This window comes from Eulemur rufifrons, chromosome 24 (genome assembly GCF_041146395.1).
Source record: "Eulemur rufifrons isolate Redbay chromosome 24, OSU_ERuf_1, whole genome shotgun sequence".
In the NCBI taxonomy this organism is placed as follows: domain Eukaryota; kingdom Metazoa; phylum Chordata; class Mammalia; order Primates; family Lemuridae; genus Eulemur; species Eulemur rufifrons.
In genome coordinates, this window is record NC_091006.1 from 16,470,100 (window position 1) to 16,489,694 (window position 19,595).

Genomic DNA, 19,595 nt, shown 5'->3' on the forward strand with positions numbered 1-19,595 from the left:
AGTCAAAATAAAAAAATGTACAGTGGCTAAATGTATTTCAAAAAAAGAAACCCAAAAGACACAAAAACAAAACCCAACTCTATTTTTACCTATTAGAAACTCACTTTAAATTTAAGGTCACACATAGACTGAAAGTGAGGGAATGGAGAAAGAGAGTCTGTGTAAATGGTAACTTAGAGTAGTACGCTGGGCATGGTAGCTCATGCCTTTAATCTTAGCACTTTGGGAGGATGAGGCAAGATTGCTTGAAGCTAGGAGTTTGAGGTTGCAGTGAGCTAGGACTGTGCCACTGCACTCTAGGCCTGGCAACAGAGCAAGACTCTATCTCTAAAAAAGAAAAATAATTTAATGCCAGGTACAGAGGCTCACACCTGTAATCCTAGCACTCTGGGATGCTGAGGCGGGAAGATCACTTGAGGTCAGGATTTTGAGACCAGCCTGAGCAAGAGCAAGACCCCATCGCGACTAAAAATAGAAAGAAATTATCTGGACAACTAAAAATATATATACAAAAAATTAGCCGTGCATGGTGGCGCATGCCTGTAATCCCAGCTACTCGGGAAGCTGAGGCAGGAGGATTGCTTGAGCCCAGGAGTTTGAGGTTGCTGTGAGTGAGGCTGACGCCACGGCACTCATTCTAGCCCAGGCAACAAAGCGAGACTCTGTCTCAAAAAAAAAAAAAAAAATCTATTATTCTTTTCCCATGAAAATTCCCAGTGTCCAGAGGTTGTGGCCTGCTCTTTCTCTGTGCATTGGTAGAACATTTTGTTCCTATGACCCACTGTGCCCTCCTTCAGGTGAAGCGTGTGCTGAAGGCATTAGGCATGAAGACAGAACCATAGGTTACATAATTCTTTGCCCATCATCATGCTTTCTAAATCAGACACTATATAATCTCAAAGGACAAGGCACAGTGGCTCACATCTGTAATTGCAGCATGCTAGGACAAGTACAGAGAATCGCTAGAATCCAAAGTTTTAAACCAACCTGGGGCACACAGTGAGAGTTTTCCTCCCAAAAACAAATTAATAAAAATCAGCTGGACCTGGTGTGGTACACCTGGAGTTCCCAGCAAGGTGGGAGGTAGAGTGGGAAGGACAGTTTGAGCCCATGAATTAGAGGGTGCAGTGGGCTAGGATCACACCACTGCACTTCATCCTAGGTAAGAGAGCAAAACTCCTCTCTCCATAAAAATAGAAAAAAAAATTAATCTCAAAAGGCAGTGTCCTTTCTCTTCTAGGAGATGGGAGAGCGATGATTCTCAGTAATCAACTGACACCTGTCATTCTATTGATTTTTTTCCCAAGACACCACAGTGAAATGTTGGTAAGGAAGGCATATGAAAAGATTTCAAAGCTCAGGTTGGAAGTCATAAAGAATAAAGTAGCCTTTTGAAAGAACCTGAAATCAACTATTGTGTAAGCTAAATATAACTCACCATGTCCATATGTGCTTGCATCTTTGATATACATCATGTCATGAGGGCCAATGTATTTTGATTTATAATTATTCATCACCACATAATATCAGAGATTAATATTAGAAAAGTAGAGACTAACTTATTTCTTGTGTAAATCCTCTCACGTTCTACAGTAATGTTCCATGGGTGTTAGCCTCACCATAAACATTTCATTTGCGTGGTTTCATTGAAGATGTACCTTTTGATGTGTAGTGAGTGGTGAGGCCTAGATAAAGCCCCTGCCACCTACATTGCACTTATTTGATTTCTCTTGTATGGACTCTCTGAGGTTGATTAATGATAGAACTCATGGTGAAGAGTTTGCACCCTGAAGGATTCCGCACAGTCTCTCACAAATGAATTCTCTGATGCTGAGTAAGGCGTGAAATGTGACTAAAAACTTTACCACATACAGTGCATTTGTAAGGTTTCTCGCCAGTATGAATTCTGTGATGAGTTTTAAGGTTTGATTTTTCACGAAACACCTTGCCACACTCATTACATTTGTAAGGTTTCTCTCCAGTATGGATTCTGTGATGAGATTTAAGGTTTGATTTTTCACAGAAGACCTTGCCACATTCATTACATTTGTAAGGTTTCTCTCCAGTATGAGTTCGTTGATGACGTGTAAGGGATATCTTTTGTCTGAAGGCCTTGTCACATTCATCACATTTGTAAGGTTTCTCTCCTGTATGGATTGTGTGATGATTTTTAAGGTTTGATTTGTGACGGAAGACCCTGCCACACTCATCACATTTGTATGGTTTCTCTCCCGAATGGACAACATGATGATTTTTAAGGTTTGATTTCTGACAGAATAATTTGCCACACTCATTGCATTTGTAAGGCCTCTCTCCAGTATGAATACACTGATGTCGTGCAAGCATTGAATTGTAATTGAAGACCTTGCCACATTCATTACATTTGTAGGGTTTCCGTCCTGTATGGTTTCTGTGATCTTCAAGGTTTGAGTTTTGACAGAATACCTTGCCACACTCATGTTTGTGAGTTCTCTCTCCAGTATGTGTTTTCTGATGAACTGTAAGAGAAATCTTGTGTCTGAAGGTCTTACCACATTGATTACACTTGTAAGGTGTCTCTCCAGTGTGAATTCTAAGATGAACTGTTAGGGATAATTTGTGCCTGAAAACCTTGCCACAGTGCTCACATTTGTAAGGTTTATCTGCATTGTGGATAACCTGATGTATATGAAGCCTCGAACGCAAACTAAATTTTTTACCACATTCATAACATTTGTAAGGTTTCTCTCCCAAATGGATTGTGTGATGATTTTTAAGGTTTGATTTTTGACGGAAAACCTTGCCACACTCATTGCATTTGTAAGGCTTCTCTCCAGTATGAATGCCTTGATGTCGTATAAGGTATGAATTGCAACTAAAGACCTTGCCACACTCATGACATTTGTAAGGTTTCTCTCCAGTATGAACACTTGCATGTTGTACAAGGTATGAATTGTAAATAAAGGCCTTGCCACATTCATTACATTTGTAAGGTTTCTCTCCAGCGTGAATACTCTTATGTCGTCTAAGGTATGAATTGCAAGTAAACACCTTGGCACATTCATTACATTTGTAAGGTTTCTCTTGAGTATGAATTCTCCGATGTTGTGTAAGGTATGAATTACAACTAAAGACCTTGCCACATTCATCACATTTGTAAGGTTTCTCTCGAGTATGAATTCTCCGGTGTTGTGCAAGGTATGAATTAAAACTAAAGACTTTGCCACATTCATGACATTTGTAAGGTTTCTCTCCAGTATGAATTCTACGATGATTTGCTAAGTTTGAATTTTGACTGAAAACCTTGCCACAAACATCACATTTGTAAGGTTTATCTGCATTATGGATAACCTGATGTATATAAAGCCTTGAAAGCACACTAAATGCACTGCCACAGTCACTACATTTGTAAGGTTTCTCCCCAGTATGAATACTCTGATGTCGTCTAAGGTATGAATTGCAACTAAAGACTTTGCCACATTCATCACATTTGTAAGGATTATCTCTACTATGGATTCGCAGATGGGTTCTAAGTGTTGAACGTACACTAAATGCTCTGCCACAGTCATCACATTTGTAAGGTTTCTCCCCAGTATGAATTGTCTGATGTCGAGATAGGTGTGAGTTTTGACTGAAGTCTTTGCCACACTCATGACATCTGTAAGGTTTCTCTCCACTATGGATTCTCCAATGTCGTAGAAAGTCTGAATTTTGCCTGAAGGCCTTGCCACACTCTTTACATTTGAAAGGTTTCTTTCCAGTACGGATTACCCCATGGTTAGGAAGGCTCGAAGACACACTAAAGGCTCTGCTGTGCTCATTAGGTCTGTAAGGTTCTTCCTTAATGTGTGCTTTCAGTTCTTCTGTGAATAGTGGAGAACTGACAAAATCATTCTTATATTTATTAAATATGTGGGTTTTCAGTTTAGAAGTAAGGTTTTCAAGTGGTGAAAGTGAGGTAATAGGGTTGATAGTCTTTTCAACTCGATTACATTCATAAATTTCCCCTTCAGGTTGCAATAGCTGCATTTCAGGCAGATGGAACTGAAAGCTTAATCCAAGTTCAGTTTTAAGAGGCTGATTTCCTGCATCATTTCCCAAGACACAGCTCCTCCCTAGGAAAGCAAGAAAAGAATGGAACTTGAACCTATGGATCTGGCATTCCTAGAGTCTCAGAAGGACTCTAGGATCTGCCCCACCTGACTCAGATATAGAAAAGAATATCAGTGTATTTTGTATATCACATTGGCAATGCTGAAAACATAAAGAGGTGAGGGGATGCACTGAGGGGTCTGCAGGAGCCAGGAGGATTACTGTGAGTTTGAGAGAGATTATGAGCTGAGAAATAGAACAGAAGCTGAAAGCTTCTGGAAAAAAAGCAGGGATAAGCTTCTTAGGGAAAATAAGACATTTAAAGGAAACTATCATACATTACTAATAATTTATAAAATAGCCAACAAAGACAGACACATCACCAGAAAAGGAGTCAGTGCTCCTAGATCCTTTACAACAGGCTGATGAGTAAAGGTCTACCACTGCATGATTTTAGGACAAAAAGAGTGGGAGAGGCAGTGGTTTTACCAATACTCAACCTAAACTAAAAATTACAGGGCTGACAAAAGACAGGGAAGTGTCCCCAAATAAAAGGAACAAAATAAATGCCCTGAAACAAAACCTAAAGGAACACAGCCTTCGGTAGTACTTGACAAATAATTAAATCAAATGTGCTAAAACGCTTAATGAGCTAAAAGATGAGAGATACAGAACTAAGTGAATGAAGGAAATGAATACTGAAAGAAGAGAATATCAAATAAAAGAGAAACTAGTAACAAAAAGAAATTCTGGAGCTGCAATACAATAAATGTAGTGAAAATTCACTGGGGGGGGGGGGTCCAAGAGCAGACTAATAAGACAGAGGAAAAAATGAGCACATTCAAAGATAGGTTATTCAAAATTATCACCTCCAAAGAGGAAAGAGAAGAAATAATGACAAAAAGCACAGAAACTGCTATAGATTTGGGGGATACTATCATATGTAACAACCTACAAACTATGGGAGTTTCATAAGGGGAAGACATAAAGCTGGAAATCACATGAAGAAATCACATTGAGAAAACAATCTCCAAATGTCCTACATTTGAGGAAGAACTGGATATACAAATTCAAGAAGCTTTACTAGTCCAAGGAAAAGTAGCCAAGGATGCACACAAAGAAATATATTATAAACAAATTATCAAAAGCCAGAGACAAAGGCACAACCTTGAAAGTAACAAAAAGAGACTTGTCATATACAAAGGCAAATACATAAAACTACATGCGTTTTTCAGCAGAAACCTTGCCTGCTAGAAGGCAGTGGGATGATACCTTCAAAGTGCTTAAGGAATAAAAACTTGTGAAGCAACAATGCATTATTTAGTGAACCCTCCTGCAGAAATCAAAGAGAAATTTATTTTATTTTATTTTATTTTGAGACAGAGTCTCACTCTATTGCCTGGGCTAGAGTGTCATGGTGTCAGCCTAACTCCTGGGCTCAAGCAATCCTACTGCCTCAGCCTCCCAAGTAGCTGGGACTACAGGCATGCACCACCATGCCTGGCTAATTTTTTCTATATATGTTTTTAGTTTTCAAGCTAATTTCTTTCTATTTTTAGTAGAGACAGCGGGGGGGGGGGGGGTCCTCACACTTGCTCAGGCTGGTCTCGAACTCCTGAGCTCAAACGATCCACCCGCCTCGGCCTCCCAAGAGTGCAGGATTACAGGCAGGTGTGAGCCACAGCGCCCGGCCAATAAAACCAATTTCTTAAGAGAAATCACAAAACAGATTAGAAAACATCTTGATACAAAGGACAAGGAAAACATAACATACCCAAACATAAAATGTAGCAAAGATATTTATAACTATCTATGCTTACATTAAAAATAAACAACAATCACATATAAAGAACCTACCTTTTTACTTCAATGAAATACAGGAAAAAACTAAATACAATGGTAGCTGAAGGAGGAATAAAGATTAGAACACAAAGTAGAATCTGGAAAAGCACTACAGAAAATCAAAGAAGTAACAGATCATATGCTGAATGATAAGAAGACTGACAAACCTTTGGCCAGATAAAATAAAAAATAAAAAACCCCAGAAGAGAGAAATGACTAAAATAAGAAACAGAAAAGGAAACATTACAATTGATTGTATGTAAATCAAAAGGAAATTAAGAGAATGAGATTGAACAATCATATAACAATAAATTTAATAACCAAGAAGAAATGCATCAATTTCTAGAAATACACCACTTACCAACACTTAAGCATGAAGAACTTACATTACACACACCAGTGACAAAGGCATTCATTCAGTGATCAAATATCTCCTATTAAAGAAAAGTACAGAACCAGATGACTGCAATGTCAATCTATCAAATATTGAAAAGAAAAAATTAACACAAACACTCCTTTAAAATTTTCTAAAAATTATCAAGGGAGGGAACGCTTCCAAACTCAATCAATGAGGCCTGTGTTACCTTGACAGCAAAGACAGATAAAGGCCCTACAAGAAAAGAAAACTATAGAGCAATATTCCTGATTAATCAAATGCAAAAGTCCTCAACAAATTGCTGGCAAGACAAATTTTCAGCAGCACACTGAAAATAATCACACGTCACGACCAAATGGGATTTATTCTTGGAATGCAAGTGGGTTGCAACTTAGAAACATCAATCTGTGTCTTACTCCACAACATTCATCTCAGTTGATGCAAAAAAAGCCCCTTAAAAATGTCTCATAACAAAATCACTCAACATACTGGGAATAGAAGGAATCTACTTAACATAATAAAGGCCATATATAAGAAGCTGACAGCTAACTTCATACTCAAAATTGAAACAGTGAAGCCTCTTCCGTTATGATGAGAAAAAAGAAAACGAAAGCCCACATGTATTATTTCTATAAAACATACAGTTGTCACTCAGTATGCAGGGAGTGTTAGGTCCAGGTCCCCCCATACCACATTCTGTGGATGCTCTTCCATATTTGTGGCTTCTACATCCTCAGATTCAACTAAACACAGATTGAAACATATAGTCTGGGCTGGGCGCAGAGGCTCACGCCTGTAATCCTAGCACTCTGGGAGGCCGAGGCAGGAGGAGCGCTTGAGGTCAGGAGTTCGAGACCAGCCTGAGCAAGAGTAAGACCCCGTCTCTACTAAAAATAGAAAGAAATTATCTGGACAGCTAAAAATATATATAGAAAAAAATTAGCTGGGCATGGTGGCACATGCCTGTAGTCCCAGCTCCTCGGGAGGCTGAGGCAGGAGGATTGCTTGAGTCCAGGAGTTTGAGGTTGCTGTGAGCTAGGCTGATGCCAGGGCACTCTAGCTCGGGCAACAGAGTGAGACTCTGTCTCAAAAAACAAACAAACAAACAAACAAACAATATATATATATTGTCTGCCTTTTGTATCCCTGGGTTCCACGTGTGCAGATTCATCTACTGTGGAATGCTGATGTAGTCTTCACTGAATTTGTGCATGCAGAGGCTATGGATATGGAGGACAAAGTGTAGGTACTGGAATCCTAGCTAAAGCAATGAGAAAAGAGAAAGAAATAAAAGGCATGCAACTGGAAAGGAAGACATGAAATGATCTTTGTTCAGATGACAATCTTTTATATAGAAAATCCTAAAGATTCCACAAAAAACTGTTGGAACTAATAAACGAATTGAAAGATACAAGATACAAAATCTTCTTAAAATTAGTTTTATATACATTAATATAAATAATGCCAAAAGAAAAATAAGCAAATAATTTTATTTACCATACCATCAAAAAGAATTAAATACTTAGGAATGAGCTTAACAAGGAGGAAAAGGATTTGTAAACAGAAATGTAAGAAATATTACTGGAAGAAATTAGAGAACACACAAATAAATGCAAAAATGTCCCAGGTTCATGCCTTGGAAGACTTGATGTGAAATGTCAGTAACAACGAAAGTGACCCACACATTCAGTGAAATCCTTAGCAAAATCCTAATGAAACATTCTACAAAAATAAATTTATCCTTAAGTTAAAAAGAAATCACACGATCACCTCAATAGGAAAAGAAACTTCAAAGAAATACAGCAAGAGGCCTTACATTGCCCGATTACAAAACTCATTACAAAGCTACCTTAATCTTTCTCCTAGAAAGCAGAGAAAAAAAAAGAAAACAAAACAAAACAAAAAAAAAACAAACCTACCTTAAATCAGCACCGTACTGCCATGAATGAAGACAGATATATGAAGCAATGGAATAGAACAGCACTAACAAAGAAAACTCTCAAATATATGGTCTAATGATGGTCAAGTACGGTGGCAAGACCATGTATAGGGGAAAGGACAGGCCCTTCAACAAACTGTCCTAAGGCCCAGGCACAGTGGCTGAAGCCTGTAATCCTAGCACTCTGGGAGGCCAAGGCGGGCGGATCCTTTGAGCTAAGGAGTTCGAGACCAGCCTTAGCAAGAGCGAGACCCCATCTCTACTAAAAAAAATAGAAAGAAATTTGCTGGACAACTAATAATATATATAGAAAAAATTAGCCGGGCATGGTGGTGCACGCCTGTAGTCCCAGCTACTCAGAGGCTGAAGCAGAAGGATCACTTGAGCCCAGGAGTTTGAGGTTGCTGTGAGCTAGGCTGAGGCCACGGCACTCTAGCCTGGGCAACAAAGTGAGACTCTGTGTCAAAAACAGAAAAGAAAACAAACTGTCCTATGCAAACTGTATATCCACATGCAAAAGAATGAAGTTGGACCCTTACCTTACACCATATGAAAAAATTTACTTAAAATGGATTCATGATGTAAATATAACACCTAAAATTATAAAACTTAGAAGAAATTATAGGTATAACGCTTTATTAAATTGGATTCAACCATGATTTCCTGAATATAACACCAGTACACAGAAAACAAGGTAAAAAATACCCACTAGAATGTCTATTTTTAAAACTAATAAAAGAAAAATCCTCCTAAAATAGAAAGTGTTGGTGAGAATTGGAGAAACAGGAGACTCAATCCCTGCTGCTGGGAATGTAAAATGGTGCAACCACTACGGAAACCAGTATGAAATTTCTTCATATAATTCAAAATTGGGAATTATCTTATAAGCCTATAATATCACATCTGGGTATATATTCAAAGGAATTAAAGACAGGATTGTGAGCAGGTATATACAAACCCATGTTAAAAAAAACAGCATTATTCAAAACAGTCAAGAAGCAGAAGCAACCAAGGTGTTCACTAAAAGATAAATGGATAAACAAAATGTGGTATATATCAAATACATAAAAGAAAAATGATTCAATCCATTAAAAAAAGAAATTATATGCTACAATATGGTTTAACCTGGAGGACACTACACTAAGTGAAACAAGCCTGACATTAAATGACAAATACTCTATGGTTTCACGTCTATGAGGGATCTAAAAGTGTCAAATTCGTACAAGCAGAAAAGAAAGGGGAGGGGTAGAGAAAACAGGGTAGGGAGAAGTGACTTTGAATATTCATGGTAATGAAACAATTCTAAATACAAGGAATGAGAACAACAGGATGCATTTTAGCTCTGCTAATCTCATACAATGTAAGATATTGTAAAATTTCTCTGAAAGCAAAAGGGGCACGATGTCAGAGGTACCACCACTTTACGTATTAGTAGATAGAGAGTTGTGCTTGTGAATGAATGAAAGCTTACGTGTATGTATCTAAAATGAATAAATCTAACTTCATAATTATCAGCAGAAGAACATAAATAATTACATGGACAAAATAAGTAAATGACCCACAGCGAGGATGGCTCAGCACTGCTACTAGCAGCAAAGAGCAGAAACATACCCCGGCAGTTGTGTGGACACCCACAGACTAAGTCATCGGCAACACATGCAGCAAATGAGAGCCAGAGCACAACAGGACAGCACCAGGCTCTGGGTTACCAGGGACCAGGTGAACATTACAGGAAATTCACATGGAAAGAATTCACAGAAGCCAGATGACAGGTGTTGTCCCATAGAATAAAGACTTTGCCTTGGTGTCTGTTTGAGCTGCAGCACCACTGGAGTGCAAAAGGATAAACTATTACATGTCTAAAGTACAGAGTTGTAAGTGGGGGCAAAGATTTCTGCTTAGAGCTCAGAGGATTTAAACTTTGACCACTGAACTCCCCCACTTGCAAACTTTCCCAAACACTGTTTAATAGTGTGGTTTCCACTGTGCCCACCGGAGCTCTTACCTGAATGCAAACCTGGGGTCCTTTCCTCCTCATTTGAGTTTCTTGGTGTTTTCATTTCACTGTCCACAGTCCAGGGATCTTCGCCTTCCTCCAACATAGAGATAACACTCAGGTCAGGAAGTGAGATTCCTGCTTATAAAAACAAACAATCAAGAAGTGCCGTGGCTTTGCCAAAATCCAAGCCCTATGTTTAGGTAGGAGAGAGAACATTACAAACGGATCAAGAAAAATATTTCACAAATTCATCCACAGATGGCCTCTTTCTGAATGTGTATAAAACTGTATGATGCAAACATCTAGCTCGCTTCCAAGAACTACTGAATCAGAAGGTTGGGGGTAGAAAACAAGGATCTGGACATTTTTAAACTTTCCCACAAGGTTTTTTTGCATATGTAATCCACTGTACCACAAAATGATGTATTATGAAGAGGACAGAACTGAAGGGGACATTTAAAGTCCAGAAACCATTGTGGACCTTTTCATTTCTGAGTCAATAAGGCTTCCACCTCAGTCAAGCAAGGCAGGGGCTCCCAAGAGGCACACAGAGAAAATGCAAAGACACACAAGGGCAGATCTCGATGTCGAGAGCCACGTTATCCTCACCCAGGGACACCAGGTTCCTGTAGTTCTCCAACATCACGGCCCTGTATAAAGCCCTCTGAGCAGAGTCCAGGCACGTCCACTCCTCTTGAGAGAATTCTATGGCCACATCCCTGAATGTCAAGTGTCCCTAAAATGTAAAACATAGTTCACCAATGAGATGGGAAGAATTCCTCTCTTCACATAAAATGAGAAGAGAGTTGTAAAAATTGATTTGATTAAAGTGAGTGTTCTGACAGATCCACATTAATATATTTTTGAGCTCATTATGTGTTTTATTGTACTTTTCCATAAGAAGTTATGTGGACAATACAAGAAAAACAAAAAAATTAACACAGTTTTATCTCTTTTCTCTATAGAGGTGTTAGATATTCTTTGTGACACACCAAATGATATTCAGTATCTACGTGAACTAGAATATGGGTAGTGTCTTCAAGATGACTATGTCCATAGTGGCTTGTAAAAGAAGATCAGAATCTAAAAAACTGTGATGAGGACAGCAGTAGCCATGCTGGGAGCTTCTGAACACCTCCCATATGCTAGGCAGTATTCTAAATGCTTTACTACTACCTGCTATAACAACTAGAGCCCATGAGAGAAAGATCCATTCCCATCTTACTAAGGAAACAACTGTGTCTCAGACACGCTTAGAAAGAACACCCCTGAGGTCAATGGGCTAAAAATGGCAGAGTAAGCACTGATCCCAGGTGTCTAGGCATTAGGATCAGACCTCATGGATCAAACAGTTAAGAAGCAGATCAGCCTCAAAAGTAAATTGACTGAGAATTACTTATTTGAGAGAAGTTGAAACACATTCAAGGATAAAAACATGCAACTACACCAAAGGTCATTATATACATGTACACACATGTATACCAGTCATATGTTACATATTCTTAGTAATATCAATTCATTAACACGATAGTGTAGAAAAATTTTAAGGCCACAGAAAATATTCAAGATAAAATTGTAACTGTCAAAAAATATAAAATTTATATAAAATGATGATGGGCCTTTGGTGATCCATGCCCACATTCACACACATCACATGCACACACTTACACATATCCACTGAAATAACAGGACATGGATCTGTGCAGACATGTCCCTCTGTTGCCCACTGAACCAGGGTGTTTCACAGAAAATAAACTCCTATAGAAAGACAAACTACAGAGTTTTTGACCATTTCTTCAGAACTCGCTGCCCTCCTGGTGGAGCCCACACTCACGCTGCAGCAGTGAGGAGCTGGGCTGGACTGAGCCCCCCTCCAGGGCACAGACCCGGCCCTGACCAAACCCAATGCACAGCACAGCCCCCCTCACCCCTCCGTGGATCCAGGCTGATCTCAGCCCTTAGCAATGGAGGACACTGTGCCTTAGTATTAAATTCTGGATACAGGATAGGGTAGAATCCCCTTATTCACCGGGGATATGCTCCAAGACCCCCAGTGGACCCCTGGACACTACTGAACCTTATATACTAAGTTAGTCGAAGGAATATCAACATAATTTTAAAAAGAGAAAGAAAACAGCTTGCTAAATGACATGCACATCTTATGACATATATTATATGTAAATATATGATCTGAAACTTGCACTATAAAATATCACAACAAAACATTCACTGAACAATTTTTTCCAGCTGGGCATGTTCCTAACGCTTGCAATCCCAGCACTTTGTCAGGTCAAGCGGGGAGGACTGAGGCCAGCAGTTCAACTCCAGCCTGGGTAACATCGTGAGACCCGTTCTCTATAAAAAGAAAAAAAAAATTAGCCAGGCACGGTGATGTGTGCCTATACTGTCAGCTATTTGGGAGGCTGAGATGGGACGATGGCTTGAGCACAGGAATTTGTGCCTACACTGATCTATGATTGTGCCACTGCACTCCAGTCTGGGTAACCCGAGATCCAGTCTGGAAAAAAAACAAAAAAAACAAAACAAAACCAAAAAAACAAAAAAAAAGAATCCATGCAGGAACCCCACAGTCTCTGTGGGATGGATACACTGAGAATAACTGAACCAATCTCCTGCTGAATCTCCTCCTGAACCAATCTCCTCCTGAACCAGACATTGATGTTGATGTCCTATTTTAAAATAGATGATGGAATAAAACACTATCACTGATGTCTATCTTTCCATACTATTCCTCGTCAGAAATAATCTGCCATCAGAAACACAGTGATTCACTCATTTAGCTTGAAAGGTAGTAGAAAATCAGGCAGAAAAGATCTCCCCTAACAGGTCTCCTTTTCTAGAATTTAGCATGTTAATCCATGACTTTCATGTGCAGCTTGTCCAGTCCTGTTCTACAGAGACCCGACAGTACACCCAGATGTAGCCCCTGAACAGTCCCCTGCTGCTCAACAGCACTGACACTACAGGGGCCACAGCACCTCTCTAACCTGTGTCAGGGTGTGAAGCCCAATGGAGCCTCTTCACTAGGTTATGTGACTAGGTCAGGGTGACATGGAATCAAAGTGGAGATGAGAGGCACAGCAGGAAGGCATGGGTGGGTGGGAGCAAACATGTCAGTCAGAGTCAGAGAAGACTAGCAACTCCGATGCCCGGCATTTGAGAAAGGAAAAAGACACAGAACAATCCACCAAGAATCTTACTTTACCTGAGTAAAAGCCATTGCTGACTCCTTTTCTTTCCTCTTCCTCCTGATCTGAGCTTCTTCCTCATCCAACATGAATCTTTAAAAGTCAATACTGAATGTCAAAAATATGCTGTTCAAAAGCTGAGAATCAACACACCCCCTCTCTGTGCCATAATTCCATGAAGAGGAAAAGACGTCCCATGTAAAAAGATGGTCTCTCCCATCCATTACACCAAGGGGGGATGCAGGGATAATAAACTCATAGAGGACGATCAGCTAGTGAGTCTATGACCTCTTTCATCAGAACTCGCTTCCCTCCTGGTGAAGCCCCCATTGCAGCAGTGGGGAGCTGGGCTGGACTGAGCTCCCCTCCAGGGCACAGTTCCACCCTGACCAAACCCGATGCAAAGCACAGCCTGCCTCACCCCTCCGTGAATCACAGGCTGATCTCAGCCCTCAGAAATGGAGGACACAGAGCCATAGTAATCTACCATGAAGACAAAGTAGCATCAACTCTAAATATTATTAAGCCTTGGCCCACCCTGACTATGTGAAGTGGAATCTCTGGTAAGCGGACAAACTAAATATTTGCCAAATGCCTCAGCACCCTAATGTGAAGCCAGAGGTGAGCTCCACTCAGAGGGGCAAGGCCAGGACCCCTCCCAACTTCTGGCTCTGCTCTCCCCTTTGGGAGCTGTTGTCACCAGTGTCCAGACACTGAAAGGTGAAGGACCAAGAAGAAACATGCAGAGCAGCCAATATGGACCACAGGTGGGGGTGACAGTGTGGCTGGAATGCTAAATGGGAGACAGGGGTAACAGAAGTCTTCTCTGAGAAGGTGATATCAGAACAAAGAGCTGAGGAAGGAAGGGTGCTTGTTACATGCAGCCGAGGGGCCAGAGAGTTTTAGGCAGAGGGACAGCCCACGAGAAGACCCTGAGGCAGGAGCAACCTTGGAAAAGGAAAGAGGCCTATGTGGCTGGAGCAGAGCCAGCTTGAGGAGGACACAAGCCAGAGATGAGGCCAGAAAGGTCCTGGGGGAGCAGAGCAGGGAGGGCCCAGGTCTACAAACTTACTTCTCCCACGTCTCAAGAGAAGTTTCAAAATGATGTATTTCCACACCTGTTTTAAGTAAACATGTAATTTTTTTTCTTTTTTCTTTTTTTTTTTTGTTGAGACAGAGTCTCACTTTGTTGCCCAGGCTAGAGTGAGTGCCGTGGCGTCAGCTTAGCTCACAGCAACCTCAGACTCCTGGGCTTAAGCAATCCTGCTGCCTCAGCCTCCCGAGTAGCTGGGACTACAGGCATGCGCCACTATGCCCGGCTAATTTTTTCTATATAGATTTTTAGTTGTCCATATAATTTCTTTCTATTTTTAGTAGAGACGGGGTCTCGAACTCCTGACCTCAAGCGATCCACCTGCCTCGGCCTCCCAGAGAGCTAGGATTACAGGCGTGAGCCACCGCGCCCGGCCTTCTTTTTTACATATAAGAATTATCCTATATATCTTAAATATATGACAAGAAATTCCACTAAGCTCCAGGAAGTACAGGGTCCTCCTAATCTGAGATATGAGGACTGCAGGGGAATGCGTTCAGGAGAGCTGAGAAAGTCCCTCTTGGATACATGAAGGGGGAGATGATGTTAGACATCCAGCACTGAGTCAAGGACACAACTGGACACAGGATTCTAGAGTTCAGGGGAGAGGGCTGCAAGGGAAACGGAGACATGTCAGAGGGGTTTAAACCATGCTATGAGATGATACGGAAAGGCAGTGGGTGTGCACAGACATGACAAGAGGTTCAAGCACTAAATCATGGGACACTCCCACATTCAGAGAATGCAGTTTAGGAGACACCAGCAGAGGAAACTGGTAAGAGATGAAGGTGACAATAAAAATCTAAAACAAAGCAATTTTCAAAGTTTAGAGAGATGTCCCCAAAGCAAAGAAAAAAGAAGGAATGATCAGCTGTGCAACAAGCTGCAGACAGGAAAATAAAGATGAAGACAGGAAATTAAAAAGTGGATTTAGAAATGCAGAGATCACTTGTGTCTGAGAAAGAAATGATCAGTGGAATGATGGATGTGCAAGCTTGCCTGGAAGGGGTAAATCAAGAATTCAAGGTAAGAATTAAAGACAGGTGACATCAACAAGATTTTAAGGTTTGTGCTGTGGGAGGAATTGTCTTCCCTTTAATGTTTGACATAGAAAAAAACTAATCATACTCAACACAGAATATTTTACCTCTAGTCACTAATGTGTGTGTGTTTTTTTTCCACACTGGCCAGTTCTCTGGGACACTCCCACCTGGCTGCCCTACAATTTAACTCAATTTTGATACTATTGACCTGCACATAGGGTCAGATCCCACAGGTTAAGGACTGAGTCCCAAAGACTGCCTCTCCCTTCAGATGTGGATAAATGTCATGGTTTCCAAAACTCCCTCCTAGGTTTTGATTAATTTGTGAAAATAGCTCTTGCTTCTGGGTGTTCATCTATATGCTCTGTAATATCCTGTATAACAAATGAGTAAACATAAGTAAAATGTTTCCCAGAGTTTGTGAACAGCTCTATCAAATTAATAAAATGTGAGGAAAGGGTCATGAAATACCCAGTTTTATAGCTGTTCAGTCAGAAGTTCAGGTCCCAACTTGGGACCTGGGACTGGCATCTGATGTGAGGCAGTTTTGTGCAACTTAGCCCTACATCTGTGGATCCGATCCTATCTCCAGGTAGTGTGATAGCTGAGTTATCTTACAGAACACCCTGTTGGTGTCTGATGGAGAACTGCATGCTGATGAGGAGTAATCCCCACACAGTTGCTGACCAGAGGTGAAGTATTCTGTGTCGAGTGCTCACTACAGTATTGATTGTGAAAGAAAGTAGGAAAAACACTTGGTTTTTTTTCCTATCTTATACACTGCCCCACTCCCTATCCCATCTTAGGAAAAAGGAAGACAGTGACCCACAATTGAATGAGTCAAGTCACTGCCCTTTGCTGAATCCAGGCTGTAAGTGGGAGGGAGGCAGTGATGCCAAGAACGGTTTAATGCACCAGCATTATAGACAGGAGCTATGCAATTCTCAACTTCATCTGTGTATCTTCAACAAATGTTAAACTGATTAGATTACAAATAGAGGAAACAGTGTATCACAACTTAATCATCATACCCAATCATCTCAAGACTCATGTGAAGCCAGGGTCTCTTCTTTCTTCTTTACTGTGTTTCCCTCCCTCACTTCGTACATATCTCTCATTCTCACCTCCTCTCTCCTGCTCTTGTTTTTCTTTTCTCCTCTGTACTTCCCCCTGGGCTTCTGCTCCTCATTTTGTTGCCCTCTTCTCTCCTGCTCCTTCTCCCCTTCTTCTCTCTATTGCTTCTCTTCTACCTGTTCTGCTCTATTCTGGAAACTTTTTTAACCTTTGTTGCTCCTTCTCCCCAGTCTTTTGACTGTCCCAATCTCATATATTTCTGCCTCTTTCTTCCCCATGTCTGCTCCCCCCCTGCTCTCCCAGTCAAATTCGCTCTACCCTATGACTCCACCTTGTCCCACTCTCTGGCATCCCCACCTGTGGTTCCCTCTCTGTTCTACTTGTCACCAGGTGCTCCCTCTTCTAGTTCCAGCACCAGGCTGCTCTGCCCTGACTCCAAATCATAGGTCCCCTCCCCCCACTCTCTGTCTGAGGTGCCTCCCCCTTTGCTGCCCGTGGCCCTAGTCTGGTGTCCTTCATAGCTCAGGAGATCTAGGTTTTCTCTAAATTTGCTTCAGGGACTTTTCTCCCCCTGCTAGTTTCAGGCTTCTGCTTTCACTCTTCTCTTTGGAAATCCCTCCCACATCCTCTACTTTGCAGCGTTCATGTGTCCCCCTCACTCTTGATTTCTCTTTCTACATTCTTCTATTTCCTCTCTCTTGCTGTCCATTTCTCTTTCTCCACATATTCACACGGAAGGAATAGAAATAACATGCTCAACTCTAGAAGAGGACATGCTCTAGTGGGGAGGAATTTGGGATGAAAGAACATTCGGTGTCACAAGACAAGCCCCGGTCACCTCCCCCAATGCAGAATCGGAGGAAGTGATGACTGCTAAGAGGCCTGGGGAGCAGAAGGGCCCGGCCCAAGGAGGAAAGAGCACGGGGTGGATTAGGAGAGAAGTGGGGTCTGCAGAATCCCAGGACCAGGGAGAAATGCGGCTTCTCCAGGATTGGGGCTGCGGCGCTGCCCTCCAGGGGTTAGCCAGGAAAAGGCTTGGGGGACCGTAAGGGCCTGAATCCACCTCTCAGGTGAGGACTTTACGTGGCGCAGAGCCAGCATAATGGTCACCTAATAGCTTTAAGCAGGGAAACAGTCCGAAAAGTGGTGTCTCCGTGGCCCTAAGGCAGAAAGATCGGGAACAGGACCAGCCTGAGATTGATTTTAACTCACAGGGAAGCGACACCCGACTCTCACTAGGACGTTTAAATTTACTCGGGGTGGAAGAAAGAGGATGGAGATTTCAAGGTCTGTATGATCCCCCGGATCCCAGGTATAGAAGTGCTGGGAATTGCGAAGCAGACAAAGGGAAACTCACCCGCCACAGGGTTGCCTTCTCTCCACGCCATCGGCTTCCGGATCTGCGGGAAACTGCGCGCGCAGGAGAGGCCCCCACGGGCCGCGCGGGGTGGGCGTGGCCGAGGCGAAGTCTGGGCGGGGCCTGTGCTTCCCGCCATCTCGCTCCCGTCACGTCCAGTTTTCTGCATTCAGGAAGCAAAACCTACCGGTGAGGCTGGAGCTACTCAGCGGTCTGGGAACTGGAATCTGGATGGGAGCGTCCATGTCGGTTGGTGATTGAATGTAGGAATGTTCCCGCAATTTAAATTAAGTTTAGCAAATAAATATTCTGTGAAGGACAGGCAAACTAAAATGTGAATTGCAATACCCTGCCTGGGCTGAAAGTGACATTTCACGCCGACGCAAGGATTTTTCAATATAGTTAAACTAATCAATGTGATACACTCTTTTAACAGAATGGAAAATAAAAATCGTGATCGTCTTAATAGTTGCAGAAAAAGCATCTGACAAAATTCAATATCCATTCCTTATTTAAAAAAACTCTGAACTAAATAGGTCCAGAAGAAGCTTACCTTAACAAAATGAAGACCACACATGAAAAGCCAACAGCTAACATGATCAATCCGGAAAAAGTTAAAGCTATTTCTCTATGTATGTATGTATGCTGCAAGAATGCTGACTTTTACCATTTCTGCTATATAAATACTGGAAGTTCTAGACAGAGAAATTAGACAAGAAAAAGAAATAAAATGCATCCAAATCAGAAAATAAAATTATATGTTTGCAGATGCCATGACCTTATATGTAGAAAACCCTAAAAAAAAAATTCAACCAAAATACTGCTAGACCTAACAAATAAAGTGAGTAAATTTGTAGAACACAAAATCAGCACCAAAAATTAGCTGCATTTCCGTATATTAAAAATAAACCATTTTAAAACGAATTTAAGACAACACTTCCATTTTCCACAGCACCTAAAAAAAATAAAATACTTAGGAATAAATTTAATTAATGAGGTGAAAAGTTTGCACACTGAAAACTACCCAACATTAATGAAAGAAATTAAGTACACATATGTAAATGGAAATATAACCTAACATCATTGATCAGAAAAATTAATATTCTTTAATTTCCATAGTACTTAATGGGATTTATAAATTTAATACAATCTCCATAAAAATTCCTGTAAGTTTTTTAAAAGAAACAAACAAAAAAACACCCTAAAATCCATATGGAACCAACAAAAGACTCTTAATAACGCAAATAATTTTAGAAAGAAGTACAAAACTAAGGGCATCACACTTCCTGATTTTAAAATGTTACAAAATTATGGTAATTAAAACATTATGGTCCTGGCATAAAGACAGACAGGTAGATGTATGGAACAGAAGAAACAGTCCATACATAAACCCATATATACAGTCAACTGATCTTTGACCAGGGTCTCAAGAATACACAGTGGAGAAAGACCTTGGACTGACCCAGTTCTCCTCACTTTCTTCCTTGTAGTCTTCAAGAATAACTGTATAATGGGTCTGGGAATGCAACACCCTAAGAAAAGAGAGGAAGGGACTGGCTAGAACAGCTGGGACTCTGTTCCAGTCCCTTTTT

At 41.0% G+C, this 19,595-nt stretch overlaps 2 protein-coding genes across 3 annotated transcripts in view; one reads left to right on the plus strand and one right to left on the minus strand.

The window, feature by feature from the left end:
- Nucleotides 1-19,595, plus strand: part of LOC138374961 (zinc finger protein 480-like) — a 240,769-nt gene that overhangs the window by 173,619 nt on the left and 47,555 nt on the right. The gene's annotated exons all lie outside the window — the stretch shown is intronic.
- On the minus strand, nt 1,810-18,020 carry LOC138374891 (zinc finger protein 534-like). The gene is made up of 5 exons (XM_069458105.1): nt 18,004-18,020; nt 13,454-13,529; nt 10,837-10,963; nt 10,234-10,362; nt 1,810-4,094 (listed from the first exon to the last, which is right to left on the minus strand). Exons 2-5 carry the CDS (start codon nt 13,523-13,525, stop codon nt 1,810-1,812), a joined length of 2,613 nt encoding a protein of 870 aa, XP_069314206.1. The 5' UTR covers nt 13,526-13,529; nt 18,004-18,020.